This window comes from Rhipicephalus microplus, unplaced genomic scaffold (assembly GCF_043290135.1).
Source record: "Rhipicephalus microplus isolate Deutch F79 unplaced genomic scaffold, USDA_Rmic scaffold_23, whole genome shotgun sequence".
Classification (NCBI taxonomy): domain Eukaryota; kingdom Metazoa; phylum Arthropoda; class Arachnida; order Ixodida; family Ixodidae; genus Rhipicephalus; species Rhipicephalus microplus.
The window spans coordinates 6,894,803-6,917,001 of NW_027464596.1; the positions used below are offsets into that span (position 1 = coordinate 6,894,803).

General features: G+C 47.6%; 1 protein-coding gene across 1 annotated transcript; it reads right to left on the minus strand.

The window, feature by feature from the left end:
• Positions 1-475: 475 nt before the first annotated feature.
• On the minus strand, positions 476-21,833 carry LOC142786352 (uncharacterized). Its single transcript, XM_075883980.1, has 4 exons — positions 21,704-21,833; positions 20,425-20,457; positions 13,577-13,686; positions 476-988 (listed from the first exon to the last, which is right to left on the minus strand). The coding sequence occupies exons 1-4, from the start codon at positions 21,790-21,792 to the stop codon at positions 747-749; spliced, it is 474 nt and encodes a 157-aa protein (XP_075740095.1). The 5' UTR covers positions 21,793-21,833; the 3' UTR covers positions 476-746.
• Positions 21,834-22,199: the final 366 nt, after the last annotated feature.

The window sequence follows — 22,199 nt, forward strand, 5'->3', positions numbered from 1 at the left end:
GGGAAACGCAGAGGTAAAGCCGACCAGCTGCCAAGCGGAGCGAGCGTAAGCAGCAACAATTCTCTTCCTTCTCTTCTTTCACTGGTGCTCCTGTCGGTGTCATATATCAATGCTACAAATCCTATTCTGTTAAACTGTGGCCATTTAGAAATGCAGCAACAGCCATGAGCTGAAGATGTTGAGCTCCAGGGAGGGTGGCCAGTGGACCTTGGGACAGGCTTCTGTAACGAGAGGTAAAGCACGTGGTTAGCGAAGAACACCGCAGGAGGGATAGATAGATAGATAGATAGATAGATAGATAGATAGATAGATAGATAGATAGATAGATAGATAGATAGATAGATAGATAGATAGATAGATAGATAGATAGATAGATAGATAGATAGATAGATAGATAGATAGATAGATAGATAGATAGATAGATAGATAGATAGATAGATAGATAGATAGATAGATAGATAGATAGATAGATAGATAGATAGATAGAAACAAGGGCGACAATAAAGAACAGAAACGTTGTTTTGAGTAAATAAACAAATTTATGCGTATTCTGTTAATGCAGCAACAGCATGAGCCAGAGATGTTGAGCTCCAGGGAGGACGGCCAGTGGACCTTGGGACAGGCACCTGTAACGAGAGCTAAAGCACGTGGTTAGTGAAGAACACCACAGGAGGGATGCCTCAGACGCCACCACAGACGCAAGGCACGTCAATGCAAACGCGTGTTTTCACAGGCAGTCAGCATTTTCAAACGCGGTACCTCTGTGCGCTTCTGATAAGTTCTAACCGCACGCAACAGCGAGAACACTGCAGGCGCTCATCCCGAGCGCCTGCGGATGTTCTTGCATTTTGGCAACGTAATATGATGCTGCATTCCATACCCGAAACGAGAATGAACCACGGTAAACGGCTGTGTGCCCTCGACAGAAGAGATATGAGAAGAAAAAATTCGGGCGTCTGCTTACTTATGACAGTCGGGATGAACGAGACTGTGGAAGAGAAAAGGCATTGCTGCATAATAAAACTCGATATTTTTTAATAAGCTCAGTGCCACTTTTGAAGAGAGTAAAAGGACACTTGCCGTGCTGATTTGTAGGAACTGCGCTAATGCCGAACAGGCTTCTTGAAACTTAATTGTCTCTTATATAACATTGTAACTTCATTTCAATTTAGCTTGTGCTTCAACTTTTCTCTGTGACCATTCAGCCAACAGAACAAAAGCACTGTTGTTTTTCTTCTGTACCTGGCATATAATCGTGGCATCATCACAGGGAAAATAAATAGCAACGAAAGACAAGAGAAACAGAACGAATAGGCCAATCAAGAGATTCACTTAAAGCTCAGAACTTGCTGGCGGTAGTGGTAGCAGAATTATGGATTTTACACAGCCAGCCTCACGTATACTTACTTATTTTCTTTCTAAGTTTACAAAAGCTGAGAGGCTTCTGGGGTGTCAATAAGCGAGAAATGCTGCGCGAGTTATGTCTGCAAGATGATCAAAACACAGTTTTATCGTTTTGCATAATTTTTGCACTGGTATGTACGACACGACCACATTTGCAGATGAGTTTTTTATCAAGTTGAGGACACAAAGTGAGGTGCTAATTATGGCTGCGAGCTGCCTAATTATCTAAAATTGAGTATGAAACTCGTAAGCAGCTGCAGTAAGCAGGTATGTTTGTATTAAATTTTGAGTGGTATAGTCGCGTTTTTCTGAGGTTCCGCTTGGAATAATAATCGTCGCATGTCAGTGCTATTATATATTCTACTTCAAAGTTCAATAGACCTCTCCCAGTGACGTCACTGCGGGCACCCCGCCCACCATGACCTCTCTCGGAGCAGGTGCTGGTTGGCAAGAAAGTTCTGCCGGCGGCATCTTTCTGCATAAGAGCTGCGTGTCTGCATTCCTTCGACAAAATTTTATACAATGCTTTAAAGTCACAGCTTTTGAAAAAAGGGGTCGCGGAAAGGTCACTGCCCATAGTGTGGAAATTCGCTCGTCGTATATGAATGGATGGAGAAACTTTATTTAGAGTACTGAGAGATGGGACTAGCATGCAGTGGGCTTCACCCACGTAGATGGCAGCCATAAATAAATCTGATCTCTTTTGAAAGCGAACATTTTTGAAATTATACGGTGACTGGCATTTTGAGAAATATTTACATGGCATGGATGCGAACTTATTCAATTTCCATTGTGGCATGTGCAATGCAGTTTTAAATGAGGTACAGCATTGGTGGCAGCATGGCTTTGGGCTGCTGTGCGTGGCGTCATGGATAAGATTCTCAATCATTGCGCAAACGTCTGATTAGAGATGTATGAAAAAAAAACAGAAGCACTTCTTGCCTTGCGTCAGGCTGAGGTTTACTGAGAAGTGAAATTCTGCCGCTGCGTTATTCAATAACCTAGTGAAAATTCATGTGATGTAAAACCCCAACACCTAATTATTATCCGGCACAGTTACCTTCCTGCATTTCATACCTATAACTTGTTTTCGGACCTATATTGCTCCTACGCTGGATACACAAACTTCTAATGCACGTTGTCACTTCATAAGGATCGAGTCGTAAAAGTACAAAGTAGATAAGAAACAACGATCTCTGCTGTTTCCATTAACACGTATCAGGTATCCGATAACACGAGTTATAGCTGTGTTGAAGAGTATATGCATATTCGGCAACGCTACAATATGCTTATAGCTCACGTGTAGTCGTATATATTACCCGGAGATCATCCACTTTTATTTTTCTGCACGCCACGTATACACTGAGATATACCCACTCGCAGATGATCGCGTCAAACGCACTCTTACCTTGACTAAAATGTCAGATCGACAAGCGGTTACTGCAACCACCCACAACGAGTACCAGTGTTTTCGCAAACAGGACGCATCACGTTATTCACTTTGCACACACTACGCACAATATTCCCAGTTTTACCGTCCGTAAAGGTGAACCAATATTCTCGATGCCTGTTAATGCACACTACACGCCACAATAAAACAATCAACACTGCACATTTTTGAAGACGATGTTGCTATTCCTCGCACAGGCCACCACGTGTGTTCCCTTCTCTGAGATAAAGAGCCAGCTAGCGTGGCAAATATTTCATCACGCACTTTACCACTCACCTAAATGTTCTCTGACACATACCACAGCTAATGTTGCCACTGTGAGAACAAGAATAAGCTTTCAAAAATAAAAAGAAAAACCTGTCCCAAGCACCGAGCGACTGCACCCCACTCGGCCATCGGCGGGAGTGTTTTGCCAACCACCGCCTTGCACGTGCACCGGTGACGTCACGCTGTGACGTACCTCACTAGACGTCTATTGCAAAGCTTTCCCTAATAACGCATGGAAGACAGTGAGATGCGGCGCAGGGGTCCACCCTGTTGTCTCGCGGCAGTTCCAAGTGGCTTTTAATGCGAAGGGTCAATCACATAGGCAATAGGATAAAAATCACCCTTTTCATACTACCTAGCTATCTCGAAGAATTATTCCGCGTCTCGTCAGGCACTCACTCTGCACCGATTGTCATTTTCTGGTGTTTGTAATTGTGTGAACGGCAGCCGTAAGCAGTAGGATATCTCGGAACACGAAAGTTTTTCGCGAATCAGCAAAAAAAAAAAAGAGCTGTGAGCCAGTCATCAATACGGTTTTGCGAGTATACGAATAAGGAGTATACGAATGTTTGGTCAGCACACGGTGACAGCACGTGTGGTGACATACACAGTCTTGTGTGAAAGCTTTAGTGAAAATGTCCTTTTATCGTTTTGAGCACTTGTAACATGGTTCGATGACTTTCTTAGTTATCCTCTTCGAACAAGAGTTCAATTGAAAGTCGGTACCTTTCGTGCGCACTCCTGGCATTTCCTTTTTTTTTTGGTAAGTGCTGCACAATCTTAAGTATAAGCACACCTTTTTCAAGCAACCCCAGAGTGTTAATTCAGCGTGTGCGCGGAGCACTATGGGAACAGTGCACGCTGAGTGAGCCGGCTGCTCAGCTGCCTTCTGCTGGTGGTCGTCGTGTGAGCGGTGGCAGTACTACGAAACAAAAAAACCACGCCGCCGCTTCTCGACACTGTAAACACTGCACACATACAAACGAAGCTGCATCCTGGAGTTCACACGATTGAATCCCGGTCGCAATATCGACGGACATGAAAACGCTCGTGGCCCGTGTACTTGGATTTAGGTGCGCGTTAAAGCGTCCCAGATGGCTCAAATAACCAGGCCCATCCACTACGGACGGTGTCCTTCATATACATTTCATACTTCGGAGAGTTCGCACTCCAACTGTTTATCAGTAATCCGCATGTATCTCAGCGCATAGAATATGAAATGATTAACGCAGTGTAGTGTAAGTATTGCCGAGCGAGTGTTCATTGGCGTAGCAGTTCATTCATTCATTCACAAAACTTTATTTGTGCCCTGAAGTCCGCACTTTTCAGACCGAGACGGGCCGCGTTCACGTCGGTACCGTCAGCCCGAGCCTTCTGGCTCATCGTATATCTTCTCGACCGCCCGTAGTTAGTCTTGCGGTGGTGCCAAGCGCGTCTTATCGGATAAGACGCGCTTCGCACCATCGTCTGCCAGTAAAGCCATTGTTCTTCGGGGCCGGCGAGAGTCGCGGGACAGCCCGCCAGCATCTGTCTGATCCCAATGATGCCATCGCATGCGTCACACTTGTCTTGAATTTCACTGTCAGGGAGAATTTTATGTTGAAAACACGGAGTTGGGTAAGCTCCGGTTTGCAGTAAAGGAAGCGTGACTGCCTGAGCCCTGTTTAATTTTGCGTGTGGCAGGGGGAATAGCCTTCGCCCCAAGTAATAACATTTTGTGATGTCATTAAAAGTGATTAAATTATCTTTGTGGTCTCCGGAATGGAAGTGAGCGTCGGATCGGGTCTTACCGGAACGGCAAGCGAGTCCTCGTGCCAGGTCATTCGTCACCTGATTGAGGTTGACCTGAGTTTCGTCCACTTGTCCCATATGAGCAGGAAACCATCGAATTTCAGTATCGATAGAATTGACTTTGTTCATAGGTTTAACCACAGCCCCAGCGACATAGCCCTTGTCGAAGCTCGTAATGGCTGCTTTGGAGTCGCTATAGACGTATGACCATTTTCTGTTCCTGATAGCTAAAGCAATCGCGGCTTGTTCCGCAACCGTGGAATCCTTAGTGAGTATAGTCAGGCCGTCCCGTATCTCTCCCTGGCTGTCGACCACCACAGCCGTGTAGGCCTCTTGGCCTTTCACCCAGTGTCACACACAGGTCCCGTTAATTAGAGAGGCGATCGCCGGGCTAATTCCAAGGGCCGAAGAATCGGCCCCCCGAACCGCACCACGAAAGCGTGGACAATTTAGAAGTGGTCCTTTTTGGCGCGCCAGCGGACGCCGGCTGTGGCCCAAAGAACAAGTCAGAGCCGAGAGTTGATAAACAAAACACAATTATATTCTCAATAATGGCAGATCGAAAACCATACACAAGAATGCACACTCCACAATAGATGAGGACAATATGTCACCAATCAAACAACATACTACACAGTACAATCAGCCACACTCGAAACAACGGACACAGACAACAATACGCACTACAATGCAGTCGCATGCATTGAACAACCAAGACACTTAAAGACTAAAGAGATAGAAAACCTATTCAGTCCAAAGTTCTTGGAACAAAAGTCTGGATGATACTCTTCCGAGAATCACTCACTCAAAGTCCAGCGTTGTTGTCGTTCCGCTGCCCTCGAAGTTTCTCTTCCAGGAAACCTCGCTGAAGTTTCTCCTCCAAAAAACCTCACGTCTTCAATAGGCCACTCTCCAAGCTTCAAACTTCTTCGCCGGAAACACGTCGGCTTCACACACGCAGCTGCTGCCACGCGTCTTCGCTCGATAGCGGTAAACACACACTCTTGCCTGTAGCTCGAGTCGTCACCCCTCTGGTGGAAATCATCTTTTCCTGCTTTGTCTCTACGGACAAAACCTTCGCCGACTACACGGCGGTATACCCTACGCGCTCTGGCGCTAACTTCCGTCTTCTCCTCCGAAGTTTCTCTTCCAGGAAACCTCACGACTTCTCCTGTTTTGTCCCTACGGACAAAACCTTCGCCGACTACACGGCGGGATACCCTACGCGCTCTGGCGCTAACTTCCGTCTTCTCCTGATCTTTCGTCTCGGCTGCTCGATTAAATACCTTCCGCGCGAGATTCCAGAAGGTTCTAGTCATTTCGTCGGCGCGATACGCAGTGAAGGCTGGGGGAAGGCGCGAGACTGTACGAGGGCCGTCCCCGACAGATGACTCAACCCGGCATAACACGCCCCTTTCCTTCTAGAAATTTCCAGTGCTTGCTCGGCCGCCGTTGTAAGGTGAGGAAGTTCGTCGGCGAAGCCACGCTTCCGAGAGGAGAGGCTCGCGCGCCCGGGGAGCCTTTAGATGTTTGTTTTCTTTTTCTTTCTTTTTCGTTGACCTCGCGGCATCACTCCGGCGGTTCGTCGCGAGAATTTGGCGGCGCGCCCTTTTTGAGCGCTCGTTCTGTGACACTGCCCCCCACTTTAAGAATATTATCTCATAATATTCAAAACCACACAAACTAGCGCGAACAGTCACCACACACTCTCAAAAAATGTAACATAGTCCGTCGCTCATGACACGTCACATTCACAATATATCACTCAATACAATTGGACATTACAATTCAATCTCACACACATGAAATATAACCGCAGGTACATGAGTACAACGCTTCATCACACATTCCAAACAATACAAACGTACAAGGTTCTGTCTTTACAACAATTATACAACACTATACATCACATCACAGCACAGACACTTCGACACTTGTGACACAAGATAACACAACATTAACACAACATATGGCACTCAGCACTGCCAAACACATTCTGATTCGACTTCAGCACTTATCCTGTGTACTTTGAGCGGCGCTTTCGCCCTTTCTTGCGGTGCTCGCTCGATCTCTTCTTGTGTTTCCACGTTCTTTTTCGGCGAGCCCTTTCCAACGACGATATCTGAGGCGGCGTGTCAGCGATCGTTGTCGCTTCCGACACCGTTAACGGGTCATAACGTTCAACGGGTCCTGTCTGTTTATTTACCAGCTTGTTCATGTCACGGCATCGGGCTTGGCTGGCCAACTCCGTCACCATTACACTGTCGGTCGGTTGGGGTCGTGCCGACGCACGTCCAGCTGCCCAGCACGTGAACTCATTCAACACGATCGTCTTCTCTTTCGCTGTCTCTTGCGCCGCGGTTTCACCTCGGGCTCTAGTACTGAGATCCGTCACGGGCTGCTCCTCCACTGTATCTCGCGGTCGCTGGGTTGGCGAGGGTTCTATCTTAGGGTCTTCTCCCAAACATTCCGGATCATTCGGTCCTCGTGCCCCGTCGATGTTTCCGATGACAAGGTCGTACAGGGGAGTCGTCATGCATAAAGCAGTAACCTTCCCGCTGAAGTACGGGGTTTCAACCTCAATTTCTGCTTCGGGAAGCATCCGAACCGTACGGTCAATTAGGCAAACCGGTTTCGTTTTGCCTGTCAACTCACTTTCCTGTACCAAATTTCTCCGCACGATAACTGTGGAGCTACCGGTGTCTCTTAGAACCGTAATCTTCTTGCCCGCAACCTTTCCAGGCAGCGTTGGCATTCCCTTCGTAACACCGGTTGGATGTTTTGACATTACAGCACCCACAATAGGAATTTTCTCCCCATTTTTCAACTTTACGGATCCATCTGAGACGGCATTATCATCGGATTTCGGTGCTGCTAGCACACAGGATACCTGGTGAGTTTGACTCGCTCCGTTACGACATGCGTCTGCTTTGTGCCAAGTCTGACCACACTTGAAACATTTTACTGCCGTAGGGCTCGTAAAGATCGTTCGACAGTTTTTCGCGCGATGACCCACTCGGTTGCACAGAAAACATCGCGGAATGCTCTCTGGTGCACGCTTCTTTTCTTCGGGAGCCAATTTCTTCGAATCATCGGGACAATCTTTCTTGACCTTGGCCAAATTAGTTCCACCTTGCGCTTCCAAGAATTGATCAGCCAATTCAAGCATTCCTTCAAGTGAGTCAGCCTTCCTCTCTTTCAAGTACAGCGACAGGCTTGGGTGGCAACTAGTAAGAAATTGTTCTCTAATTAGGAGCTCTCTAAGTTCATTGTACTCCTGCGCTGTCCCTGAAAGTTCAATCCATCTGTCGAAATAATGACAAAGTCGGGCGGCATACTGCGTAGCCGTCTCACCATCAGCTGGCTTTCCTGTCCGAAATCTGTCCCGGAAACCTTCTACAGTAAATCTAAATCGCTTCAGCAAAGCAGCTTTCACCTTTGCGTAGTTGGCTGCATCGGTCGGCGTCAGCCTACCGTACACACTGAGCGCTTCACCACTCAAGCAACTACTCAAAGCCGTGGCCCATTGATGTTCCGACCAATTCTGGCTCCTCGCAATCGTCTCAAATCGGTGAACGTACGCGTCAAGGTCGTCCTTCCTTTCATCAAACGTCACGAGCAGCTTGCTTGGGTTCAAGCGGAAGCCGTGGTCCTTCCGTTCGCTGCTTTCAACTCTAGCTTGGACCGGAGTTTCACTTCGCTGTTGCAAACGGAGCCGCTCGAGTTCTATCTCGTGCTGCCGCTGCCGTTCCCTTTCCTCTCTTTCTTCTTTCAGCTGTTGCTCCTTTGCTTCTCTTTCTTCTCTCGCCCTTTCAGCTGCCAACTTTTCTCTCTCCAGCTCCAACTTCAATTGCTGCTCTCTTTCTTCCTTCAGCTGTCGCTCTTTTGCCTCTCTTTCTTCTTTCGCCCTTTCGGCGGCCAGCTTTTCTCTCTCCAACTCAGCTGCTTTTTCTTCCTTGGCCATCTCAGCTGCCAACCTCTCTCGTTCCAACTCAGCTGCTTTTTCTTCCTTGGCTCTCTCTTTTTCTTCTTTTTCTTTCTGGGTGACCCACTTCCGTAGTTCGGCGCCAGAAAGACCCATCTTCTCACCAAGAGCGACTAACTTTTCAAGATCCATTGTGTCTCGCAAATAAAACCTTGCCGCGTGCAAAAAGTATCTGCCTAAATCAGTCTATCGGAACACTCTCCTGCACTCGTTAACAAGAACACTGAGCAACACACAAAATCGTTCCGATAGCCCTATCAACAACTCGAGGCTCTTTGTCACTACTTTGGACACACTGTGCACCAAAAGGTCCTCGTCGCGGACGCCAGATTAATTGTCACACACAGGTCCCGTTAATTAGGGAGGCGATCGCCGGGCTAATTCCAAGGGCCGAAGGATCGGCCCCCCGAACCGCACCACGAAAGCGTGGACAATTTAGAAGTGGTCCTTTTTGGTGCGCCAGCGGACGCCGGCTGTGGCCCAAAGAACAAGTCAGAGCCGAGAGTTGATAAACAAAACACAATTATATTCTCAATAATGGCAGATCGAAAACCATACACAAGAATGCACACTCCACAATAGATGAGGTCAATATGTCACCAATCAAACAACATACTACACAGTACAATCAGCCACACTCGAAACAACGGACACAGACAACAATACGCACTACAATGCAGTCGCATGCATTGAACAACCAAGACACTTAAAGACTAAAGAGATAGAAAACCTATTCAGTCCAAAGTTCTTGGAACAAAAGTCTGGATGATACTCTTCCGAGAATCACTCACTCAAAGTCCAGCGTTGTTGTCGTTCCGCTGCCCTCGAAGTTTCTCTTCCAGGAAACCTCGCTGAAGTTTCTCTTCCAGGAAACCTGACGTCTTCAATAGGCCACTCTCCAAGCTTCAAACTTCTTCGCCGGAAACACGTCGGCTTCACACACGCAGCTGTTGCCACGCGTCTTCGCTCGATAGCAATAAACACACACTCTTGCCTGTAGCTCGAGTCGTCACCCCTCAGGTGGAAATCATCTTCTCCTGCTTTGTCTCTACGGACAAAACCTTCGCCGACTACACGGCGGTATACCCTACGCGCTCTGGCGCTAACTTCCGTCTTCTCCTCTGAAGTTTCTCTTTCTGGAAACCTCACGACTTCTCCTGCTTTGTCCCTACGGACAAAACCTTCGCCGACTACACGGCGAGATACCCTACGCGCTCTGGCGCTAACTTCTGTCTTCTCCTGATCTTTCGTCTCGGCTGCTCGATTAAATACCTTCCGTTCGAGATTCCAGAAGGTTCTCGTCATTTCGTCGGCACGATACGCAGCGAAGGCTGGGGGAAGGTGCGAGACTGTACGAGGACCGTCCCCGACAGATGACTCAACCCGGCATAACACGCCCCTTTCCTTCTAGAAATTTCCAGTGCTTGCTCGGCCGCCGTTGTGGGGTGAGGAGGTTCGTCGGCGAAGCCACGCTTCCGAGAGGAGGGGGGAGCCTTTAGATGTTTGTTTTCTTTTTCTTTCTTTTTCGTTGACCTCGCGGCGTCACTCCGGCGGTTCGTCGCGAGAATTTGGTGGCGCGCCCTTTTTGAGCGCTCGTTCTGTGACACCCAGGCTGCGTCCACGACGGCTGCCTGTTGTCCTACCTGTTCGATTTCTTTCAATAAAGCTTTCGATCTCACTTTTCGCCTACTGACATTGTATTCCGGATGCATGTTTCTCGGCAGGTGAGTGGTTCTGATCCCGTCTCTAAGCTTCGCGTTGAGTTCGACCTCGACCTCCTTCGGGTTCTTCGATCTATTGGGGACTGACCCGATTACCCTGAGTATCAGCCTACCCGCACGTGTCCTCGTTAGTCTTTCCTGCTGCGCCGTCTGTTGCGCTTCAGCCATTTCTTGCATAGTATTGTGCACGCTTAAGCTCATGAGTTTCTCGTTTGACGCACTGTTGGGTATACCTATAGGGCAGCCTTGACTAACTTTCTGATAATGGTGTTGAGCTTGTTCAGCTCGGCCTGTGACCATTGAAAGAGACCTGCCACGTAGGTGAAGTGACAGTGAGCGAAGGCGTGCAGTAGCCTTAGAGCGCTGTCCTCACCAAGGCCCCTGTGTCGGTTGGTGATTTTCTTTGGAAGCCTGAGTACTTGATCAGTTTTTTTTTTTTTGGAAATATGCTGAATGGCAGTGAAATTGCTACCTCCCGCTTCTATGTAGAAACCTAGAACTTTATTTTTTTGACCTGTTTGATCGCGGATCCGTCCTGACAGTGCAAGATAATCTTGGGTTCCTCACCGGGGACATAGCTCTTGGGTCTCCGACCCCTACCTCGATTTTTTTATAACCAAAAGTTTTGACTTCACCGCCGAACAATTTAGCACCATTTCGCCGAGAGTGCTTTCCACGATGTCTACACTCTCCTGAAGTCTGGTCTCCGTTTGGCCTATGTTTCCGTTGGCGCTCCATGTGGTTATATCGTCGGCATATATTGCGAAGTGTATACCTTCTATCCGGTTCAAATCCCTCGCAACACTGGTCATATAACATGGGTGAGAGCACAGCTCCTTCTGGGGTGCCTCTGTTGCCCAGTGCCCCCAACTTAAATTTTAGTTCTAGTGTGAGGCTCGCTTGTCTACCATCAAGAAATGACTTGACTATGCAGGAAAGCCACTCGCCCAGACCCAGCGTAAATAGGACCTCGAGGATGGCCTTATGCTCTATGCGGTCAAAAGCTTTTTCGACGTCGAGACCTAGGAGCGCTCTCGTATGCACTGGGCTAACGTGTATGAACTGGTGCTTGATCAGGAGCATGGTGTCCTGAGTCGACAGCCCGGGACGGAAACTAATCATGTTATATGGGAGTATGTCATGTTTTTCGACGTAGCGCGTGAGTCTGTTGAGAATGACGTGTTTCATAGCTTCACCTATAGGCGTGACGTAAGTGAGATTGGACGGATGTTATCTAGGCTGAGTGTTTTACCTGGTTTTGGTATGAGAATAGTATTGGCTCGCTTCCATTCCTCCGGTTATTCTCCCTTTTTCCATAAGTCAATGAAGTGATCCGTCAAGAAAGTCCCGGTCGTTTGCGAGCCAACCCGCTAAATCGTAACCAGCGTTCGTACAGCTGGTATTCCTGTTAACAATCGGTGAAAAAGGCTCATCTTTTGTTACCTGATGTGCCAGTGAAACGCACATTGTCTAATCAGCCTGTTTTATTGTAATAAATGCGGACTGTCATGTAATCTTTACATGTCGAAACCTGACATTGTGGTCGTCAACAGTGTCCGTGGATGTCGTTTCTAAATGGCTCTCAGAATTGCATGTGCCGCTTGAGGAATTTGTTGAGAAAACCGGCTCCTACCTTTTTGTCTTATTTATATGGCAGAGTATACTGGCGCCAAAAAAATTGTTATAGTTTCACCAAAAGTGCGAAACAATGAATGCGATATCAGCATATTCGAATGTTTTTGGAAGGAAGGCTAGCACTTTTAGGAGCAATAATATTTGTAGTAAACATTCACTTGCTTTATAATTAAGTTTCCTGTGGCGCGGCCACAGTAGCTCTGGCAGTCAACTCATTTAAATCCGATTTCACAAAACTGTACAAAACACTGGTTTAAGAGAACACGGCCACTCCAGGTGCACTTTTTGCACTGTTTTTTTTCGTGTTGCGAGCACAACCCATAGAAGCTCCCACCTGCAGGGGGGACGCAAGCCGCGCACTGATTGTTGCCTCGATAGCACGTCAACTGCAAGCCCCCACTCCGCCTCCCCCTACTCCCTAGTTCACTCACGAGATACGCGCGCGCGCAGACGACCTCGGCCGGAAAAGCGATATTCGCTCCGCAGAAAGAGGAGACTAGCGCATCCTTTCCCGCGTATGTACACATACATATACATATACGTGAATGATGGCGGCGGCGATGAGGACGGCGGCGAAAACCAGCCGATACTGTTCATTTAATTGCTATCGCAATAAAAACAATGACGCTACGAAATCGCTAAGCTGATCCAACATGGGCACGTGAAAGCGCCAGGCAGATGAAAATCGTACAGAGGCCGAAATGGCTGAACACAGAAGTCCGTGAATGAAGTACGCCATAATATATTAGACTTTGCCACTCCATCTGAGAAGTTCTGAAACGCTGTAGGTGAAAAGCTGGCTGAAGTGTGGGGCCCGCGTGCTCTTCGCAGCGGCTGCTGTGGCGTACACACTTTTGCCGCGAGTGTTTGCGCGCCCGTTGTGGTGTGGTGTTCTTCAAAAAAGTATATTAGACCGCAGGCTCGTTCGCGCCTGTGGCCAGCATCGGTCGTGAGACCAAGCCAATCCCAAATGGCCGGTTCGATCGTGAAGCGACTATATACACTTTGGCTAGGTCGCTCATGAACTGCTCGCTTTTAAAGCCGCGCGACCACAATCGCAAACATTTGGACCAATCAGATGTGCATAAACAGGAAATAAAATTAACTTTTTGGGTAACAACAATTTGAGAAGACGTGAATTTCGGGTTGTGACGGACATACGTCTCACGCAGACGTGACAATCGGTCAGCTTAAGTCGCTTTTTGGTCGCCAGTCACAAATGGTCACTCGACTCGTGCTATAGTCACAACTATGAACTTTCCTTAACTGTGCACGCTATGGGACTTAACGAAACGGCGCAGGGAAAAAACAGTGCCTACTTACGGTCGTCTGAGAGCAGAGATACGAGGATGCCGAACAGGCAGCCGCTGATGAAGAGCAGCAGGGCGCTCAGCGAGAGCACCACGAACCGCTCCCGGCTGTTGGTGAGCGTCCTGCGGAGGAAGCCGAGTCGTTCACCCGGTCGAGTCTTGTAATGCTGATTGTTTCACAATTCCCGCAAAAGCGTTTAAAAAGGAATCAAATACACTAAAGAGTGCTCGTGTTCGTCTTTGCTCTTGTCCTTTGTTAAAATTTTAGCTCTGCGTGATGAATCAATTGTGCCTTACCAACGTATATGAGTTCGCCCGCCATGGTGGTCCAGTGACAAAGGCGCTCGGCCACAGACCAGCATGTTGCGGAATCATATACCGGCCGTGGTGGCCACATCTTCGATGGAAGCAAGAAAGCCTGATGTCCGTGTGATTAGATTTAGGTGCACTTAAAGAACCCCATAGTAGCCGAAATTTCTGGAGGTGTTCTCTGCGGTGTTTCATAATCGCATGGTGATGTGGTGATTCTAAACTTCAGCAATTATTATTCATTACTAACTTGACCACATTCACACTCCTGGTGGTTTCGCGATGTTAAACTTCAACAGTTAGTATTAAAACGTGACCAACTTCATAATCCCATTATTAACAAGCCCTCTGTATTGATAAACACAAGTTAAGTGTGATCAGACTTTCTCGCGTAGTTTTACCATGAAAGTAGCAATTGCGTGTGCGCGCCTGCTACTCGAAAAAGAATCAAACCGTATTACATTGAGTACCATTATATTTGTTAATATTACAGATATACCTCTGACGGCACTGATTTTATAACATCGAATCCGTGCTAAATCAATGGACGATTTCAGTTCGTAATGTTCAACAAATAATAATAATAATAATAATAATAATAATAATAATAATAATAATAATAATAATAAATGAGGGTATAACGTTCCGAAACCATCCTAACATTGTTCGAGATGCTGTAGTGAAGGGTTTTGCAAATTTCGGCTGCCAGGGGTTCTTTAACATGCCCCAAAAATATAAGTACAAGAGCCTCAAACGTTTTCACCTCCAATAAAAATGCGGCCACCATGGCTGTTTTTTGACCCCGCGACGTGTGAGTCACCAGTGAAATACCGGAACCATTAGACCACCTTGACGAGGATGTTCAACAACTGCCTCTCCCTCGTAAAATATAGCTCGAAGACTGTTTTTTTTTTTTTGTTTTCTTGCGTAACTACTGTCCACCGCCTGATCAGGTTCTCCCCACATGACAACAACCTGTACTTGTTTGTTATTCTGATCTGACTGTCAATTTAATGTTTTCTCACGGTACGTAGTATGAGTAAGTGAGTCATGTTGATCTCAGTGTGTGTGCACCACTGCCGACTGCAACCCCGGTACAGAGGTGGCAATGACGGCGGCACATAATCCGTGAACTGGACAGTCTGTCGGCAGGAACCGTAGTGTTCCGTAAAATTAACTAGAGGGGACTCTGGCACTGCGATAGTTCAGCTATCGTGGAAATTATGGGTATGACACGGATTTGCCCAGTCTTCGAGCTTTTGGGCAGCGAACGCACTTGCGGCTTCGTGTGCATGTTCCGGTTTTATTTTGAAGAAAACAACAAACTGTTTTGAACCCCGTGAGCTGATAAACCTCGTGATCCTAAAAGGTGAAGGTGGTGAAGCGTAAATGCCGAAAATTTGCCGATTGTTGTTTCGTGACGAAGCAGCTTCAAGCCACGCTAAGGCAGAAGGGACGTGAGCTACGAAGACTAGGCCAATCGATGTACTACTCAGCATTTCCATGCTCGCAGAAGCGCCATGTGTTGCAGCTCCCATGGAAACCAGTGCCAGGGTTCCCCATATGGTGTATTTAGAAAAATCCATGGCAGGAAAATCAAGACAACATGTAAGGCCGCGGCGAGGGCGGGCAACACCACATATTTCGGTTCTTGTGTAGCAGTCTGCGCACTCGTAGGAGCAGGTGCAGTGGTCGCCAAACTGGTTGGAGAAGAAGTCGTACACGCCCCGCCACGGTGGTCTAGTGGCTAAGGTACTCGGCTGCTGACCCGCAGGTCGCGGGAACAAATCCCGGCTGTGGCGGCTGCATTTCCGTTGGAGGCGGAAATGTTGTAGGCCCGTGTACTCAGATTTGGGTGCACGTTAAAGAACCCCAAGTGGTCAAAATTTCCGGAGCCCTCCACTACGGCGTCTCTCATAATCAAATGGTGGTTTTGGGACGTTAAACTCCACAAATCAGTCAAGAAGTCGTACACGCGGAGAAGTGCGCGGTGGTCGTCGAAGACGTTCGGATGCCCCTAGCGAGGGTGTCGCGGAACAAGCGACCCTTCGCACTGCCCCGCTTGTCGGTGTTGTTTTTACAGTGGTTTTGGCGCGTTCCAGCGCTCGGCGGTGCGTCTAGGAGCTGTTTGAAGAGACGAGGATGACGGCGGTCTCGCACCGAACCTGCCAGGACGGGCAGTGCAGCTTGCCGGCTGCATGGTTGTCCTTGCAGCTGAGGCAGGAGTGTTTCGTGGTGCACGGGCATTCGCTATGGCCACCGCAACAACGGAGGCAGCGTTAGTCACGCGATCACGTCACGGTGGTGTGGCCGTATCGTCTGCAGCGAGCGCATTGAAGGAGCCGTGGCAGACGAGGTCGTACCAGCCTCCGGAGCTTGAATATTGACACCTCCGGTGGGACGGTGGTGTCCTCGATCTGCAGGGTGACATGGCGGCCTTAGCGGCCGCAATACACGACAGGCACGGCTGACTACACGTTGACCGCGATGTCGTTGACTTGAATGTCCGTGTCAACTCTGTCGACGGTGCCTACGCAAGTGTTAGTGACGAGAACTTGCGGCTTCAAGTCGACGTCGCAAATTCTGCGTACCTGTAATAGTGCTGAGGGGTCTGCTGAGCGACCCACGTCGAGGGCCACGATGTCGCGTCGCAAGTTGGCGTGGACGCGCCGAGTGATTGGAATTCAGATGAGGAAAGCCGCAATGGCATCACGCGATACCGCGAGAAAGTTGGATTTATTCCCCACTGGTCCAAATAGGATGGCAGCGTTTGTTCGCATATTGTTGTAGGACAGGCCGGGGGCTCTATATTTGTGTATTGGCGTTCTTCATAATAATAAAGATATAGGGGCAAGTTGCGTCGAGAAGAGCAACGTTCTAAGGAAATGGCGAGGCTAGTTTCCCGTGCATTCTTTTCACTTTATGAAGACTCGTGCAAAAAAGGATACACAACAAGGACGTTATATGAGGAAACAACGCGTTATAACACAAAAGAACACCAGAAGCAATGCACAAAAGCGCAAGCCGAGTTTTGGCACGAGAACGTTTGACCGGCGAGCGGTTGAAACGCTTTCCCGGCACGTCTGCGTAGGCGTGTTGTAACTCTGGGATGCCGGTACCACAGGAGTTCAGTGAAGAGTAGGGCAACGCTGAAATAGATGTGCCGACGGAGCAGGTTGGTGCCAAAGACCAAGGTCGATAGAGCCACGCAGACGTCTCCTCCGACGCGTTGACAAGGGGCCGTCGACGCTTCAGGCCGAGCGAAGCAAGTAGCTCGGACCCTTCAACCCTTCCAGGCACTCGGCACAAAACTACAACCGTGACCCTGGCGAACCACCCGAAACGAGCACACCCTGCCCAGCGCGAGACCCAACTCGGGTAGACTCCACGCGTTTCAGTCCCCCCTTGACCTAGAGTCACCACCCATCGTCGTCTTTCTTATCGCGCCAGTCATGCCATAGCGCTTCTTCCTGACGACTTCATCCGCTATGCCCATGCCGGCGCGTTCTCACAACACCAAACATGATACTAGCGCACTTTTCCCATCGCAATTTGGCACCATAACCGTGGCCGAGATGGTGGGAGGAGCAAGGGTGGAAAACGGAAACGCATGCGCTGCAATTGCCGTTCATTTCACGTCAGAACTGACAGGAGACGACGAGGATGCCATGTGATGTCCTCAGGAAGAACTCGAGGCGGGCTAAACTTTCGTATCCGTTGATGTCATTCGGGGAGGGGTGCCTGGTACGCTATTCTTCTCTTCCGCGCCTAAGAGCGCGCTTTGCTGGTCAGCGCTAGCCAGTGGCTCTTGCTGAGCTTGTCGGCGCAATTTTGACGCCTTCGAAACCTTAGAACTTGGCGTCCTTGGCTTTAGAACGCTAGGGGGTGGGGGCATTCTTTTGCATCCATTGGAGAAACGCGGTGTCCTGCTTGGCCAGGTATCCGAGGACCGGGGGTCCCATTTGTAGCGCTAAAAAGGGCTGCGCCCGCTGTGGCGCAAACTCGGCACAAAAAAAATGGGGGGGGGGGGCAGTGGAGCGCTAATAAAAAAAAAAACAAGTGACCGTTCTGCTTAAAATATTGCCTCGTTCTCATATCCACCTTGAAAACAACACATTTAGTCCAGCCTTCAGGGTTGCTTCGAACTTTGTTGATTAGGTTTAATAATATCGTACAAAAGCGGCATTAAACATTGTAAGGTTGGTGTGACAAAGACAAGTACATCACTGTCTAAACACTTTTTTTTAAACAGCTATACAGCTTGCCGAGCGGCATGTGTGCCTACCCAAAGACTGCGGGTTGGAGAGGATCAGTTTTGCTTTTTTAAGCATGCCTGCGATAGGCTAACAGCGTGACGAACAAATAAACGACACCTGCGCTTTCAGTATGCTCTGATGTTCCGTTTACGCTATAGCAGAGGGGAATGCAGCGCCTCATGACTGCAGTCCGAGCATAAGACGGCGAACTGACTCATGAGTCGACTCACCCGGACTCACTCAGGCTCAGATCGAGCCGTGAGTCCACGTGAGTGGTATTTTAGTGAGTGCGTACAAGTGAGTACTGTTGAAGAAAATTTTCGTTGCTGTCAGTCTGAGTGAGTTCGACTCAAGAAAATTTTGATGCGTCTGAGTTCGAGTGAGTCCAAAACGCAAGACTTGTTTCTTGAGTGTCCAACTAAGTTCCACATTCTTTTTTTTTTGGCGGACCTATCAGGATAACAGCAGTGAACATCGACACATACTGACTTCTCTCAGGCTAAGATGAATGCAAGAAAGCTCAGCTTCACAAAAGAAATTGTATTCCGCATTCAGTGGTCACCTACGCATACTCGCACACACTCACAATCACACGGTCATTTCCGGCTTGGCATGCGAGGGCTTATTCTTGAGACATACTTCTACCACTATGCTCTCTAGTAGAAATATGCTTGCTTTTACAAATAGCAAAATTGCGGGTAAAAGCAGACACTGTTTGCTGGTGAACAAGAGCAGCGCATGCCTAAATCTCTTAGAACTTGACCCTACGTACGAGGATAACGCTGCAGTAACACGATCACTCGGCGTCATGCGCGATCAGCAGTGAACATACGCGTCCCACCTACGTATGTGTCTTCGCACTGAAGCGTGCCAGCTGCTCGTGCGCATTTCACACTGGACAACGTTTTAGATTTTACAACAGGCGTTGTCTTCAATATTGTTAAAAAGAAGGCTAACGCTATCATAATTCACACACGTTTCCGTTACCCTTTAAATATTTTTATGGTATACGTGCCACACATAGCAGGCAATTCTGTACGATTGCCGAGACACATAGCCTAAGTCTCTGCCTCGTGAATAAAATCTGCTTTCAACAATGAGGACGCTTCCTGTGGTGGTTGTTTGGTCACAACTGCGGGCAAGTCAAACAGTCTGTACAGCTCGTTCTAACTGCTGACGCGACCAACGCAGGCGTAAATGCTTAAAGGTGCATAAAGTGACACAATGACTCGATTTAGATTCATAAACTGTACTGCGACCGCTATAATGTCACAAGTTTCACATCATAAGCTCGTTACTAACGAAGGCTATAAAGGTTAGGTTTTCATTTTGAAATTTGCGTCGCATTTCCGCGAATGACGTCACGAATTTTAAGATGCACTTTTCGTACTTTCGAAGCATGGGCTCGACTAAATTTTGAGGAACTTCGCATGCTAGGTCCATGACATTCACAGATGACAATGTGTTTCGTTTTTACCGATTAGAAACTACGTAGCACCCCGTAGACGTCGTCAAAATTGATGACGTCATGGTGTTTGGTGAGGAAATCTCAAGGTAGCGTCTCCACCTGCATTTTCCACTCGCGCATTCGCCGGCTTACCAAGTGTCGTCTCGCGGTAAGAGTGGCGTTTTTGGGACTGTGGAGCAGCACTTTAGTTATAAGCGAATCCTTTTTCTCTGTAGTGCCTCTTTAAACTACGTATAGCATTTCTCGTACTTAATCTCGTTGCGAAATAATACGAAAAGGTGGGCTAGTTGGTTTTGCTGCATACAGAAGCTTTAGCACAAAACACATGGGGACACACGTGTCGCTATTGTCCCTGTCCTCATGTCTTTCGCGCTAAAGCTTCAGTATGTCGTGGTGATAATTCTATCCTTCTTATTCCCGGATTTTTTACTACTACTACTACTACTACTACTACTACTACTACTACTACTACTACAACTAACGACTACTACTACTACTACTACTACTACTACTACTACTACTACTATACTACTACTAATACTACTACTACTTTCGTTTCTCAAGTTTAATCTGTATCTCAATAGAGAGATATATGGCTTTTGCGACGACATTCAATCGTCAGTATTTCATACGCAAGCACAACACTAAGAAATTACTGATTTTTTTGGCATATTTCGCACGTTCTGGTTCTTTACGCCCCCGTGTGCCCTTGTGTGCTTTTATCTCAGCAGGTCTAGTGGTTATGCAGGAACAGTATATAAGGTCAAAATGTGAGCTCACCGATCGAAAGTCAATGTGCGAAGTTGTTGAATGAGCTCTCGCACTTACGTGAACTCCGGTGTGATGCTGCAGAAGCTCCTCCTAGATTAAAAATTAAAAAATAGAGATCTAATGAATGAACGATATGTGGCTGCGTCGAGAAGGTAAATGTTGAGAGACTTTGGAAACAGCTCACTCTAGTTACTATAATTACGCCTAGTACAATGTAAGGCTTGCGCAACTTAGCTACCCAGGATTAGCTAGGAGACGAACACTTCTGATGTGACTTAATTGGCCCCTTGCGTCTGACGGAAGCTCCCCACAGTTTTTTAAGGTATGGAATTTCGTGGCCATGAGACTTCCTCTTCGTTTCCGCTACAAAGATACCCGCTTGCTGTAGTCCCTATAGCAATACATTTGGTGGTGGGAATTGTCATCTGATATTGTGGTATAATCTTCACTTGTCGACACCCAATGAAAAAAAAAATGTAACGCATCAGTTACATCCACTGCTATGCATCCGTGCCGGTTTTACTAGCTGTCATAAGGTGGAATACAGGTATACGGTATATCATCTATGGGATCGCATGTGCCATAACCATGGCTTGATTTTGAGGCACACCATAGTAGACGGCTCCGACCTTTAGGACCACCTGGAGCTCTTCGGCGTGCAAAGCTACATTTGAGTAGACCATCCTCAAACGTTTCGCCTCTGTCGAGATGCGACTGCTGCTGTCGGGATCGAATCCGCATAATTTGGGTCAGCAGCAGACCACCTTAAACACTGTACTACCGTAGGAGCTAATACGATGCTTAAAAAGGGGGCGTTCTGATGTCATGATGATCTCGCATTGCAATAGCTGGTTAGTTCACATAAACGAACCCATCCCCATCCTCCTATTTTTCTACGCAATGACAAACAAGCCCATCTCATATGTTTGGTCGCTGAGGGGGACAAACTCAAAAGTGAAGAAATGTGACTGAAGAGCTGATATTTGAATACGTCTGTTACCGTATACATGCCACGAATTCTTCGAAAGGCGTATTGTGTAAATATATTGAACTGAAACACCTTTTAAGTAGTCACTGATTGTGCATTTTGTATTCTTGTAGAGCGTAAAAAATAATCACTTTTAGACGTGTATTAGCTAGTTTTATATAAGTGCCAACCTTTTTATTTTACCAATAATTGAACGGCTTGAAGTAGTTGGCCTTTACTTCAGTCATCCCCCATGAGAATTTTTCAGCCCGCGGATGAGTAGGAATGCCATATAAGAGCCCTAACGACGTGCACAGATCATTTGCATTACTTCCACACAGCAACATACAATCAGAGCTGGCCACTCACTCGTATTCACTCGGAGTGAGCGTCGCCGTGGTGGCATCGCTGGATGGCGTAACGGAGCGGACTAGTGGTGTGTCGGTGGTGGAATCCATCGGGCCGCCGTCTCGTATGCCGATCTCAAAGGCTCTCTTCGGCACTGGTCATAAAGAATCGTCAGAATACAGAGGAAGGCATAGCCAATAAACATAAGCGAAGTGATGGACAAGGGGGTGATGGAGGTGGAGTGACAAAAGTTTCCAGGCCACTATCTCATGTATTTCTATGGCAGCGTAGCGTAGCAACTCTTTAAACCCTCCCTCTTTCTCCCTGCTGAACATTCCGAGAATTTTTTTCAATGCCGACGCACTTCGCGCCATGTCTCGGCGACGGCCGCACGTCCGCCCGTTACTGCACTGGCAATAGACTAAAAAAAAATAAGAACACTTGACTACGCAAAAAGTGACTAACGATCATATATGTAAAATACATAATTGATCATTCTGGCAAAATTCTATGAAAG

Bases quoted from the DNA above. Each gene is read 5' to 3' on its own strand.
- LOC142786352 (XM_075883980.1), bottom strand. From the start codon at position 21,792: ATGGATTCCACCACCGACACACCACTAGTCCGCTCCGTTACGCCATCC. The intron at 20,458-21,703 runs GTGAGTGGCCAG...TTTTTAATCTAG, and splicing joins CTCACTCCGAGTGAATACGA to GAGGAGCTTCTGCAGCATCA. The intron at 13,687-20,424 runs GTAAGTGCGAGA...CTTCCTCCGCAG, and splicing joins AGCATCACACCGGAGTTCAC to GACGCTCACCAACAGCCGGG.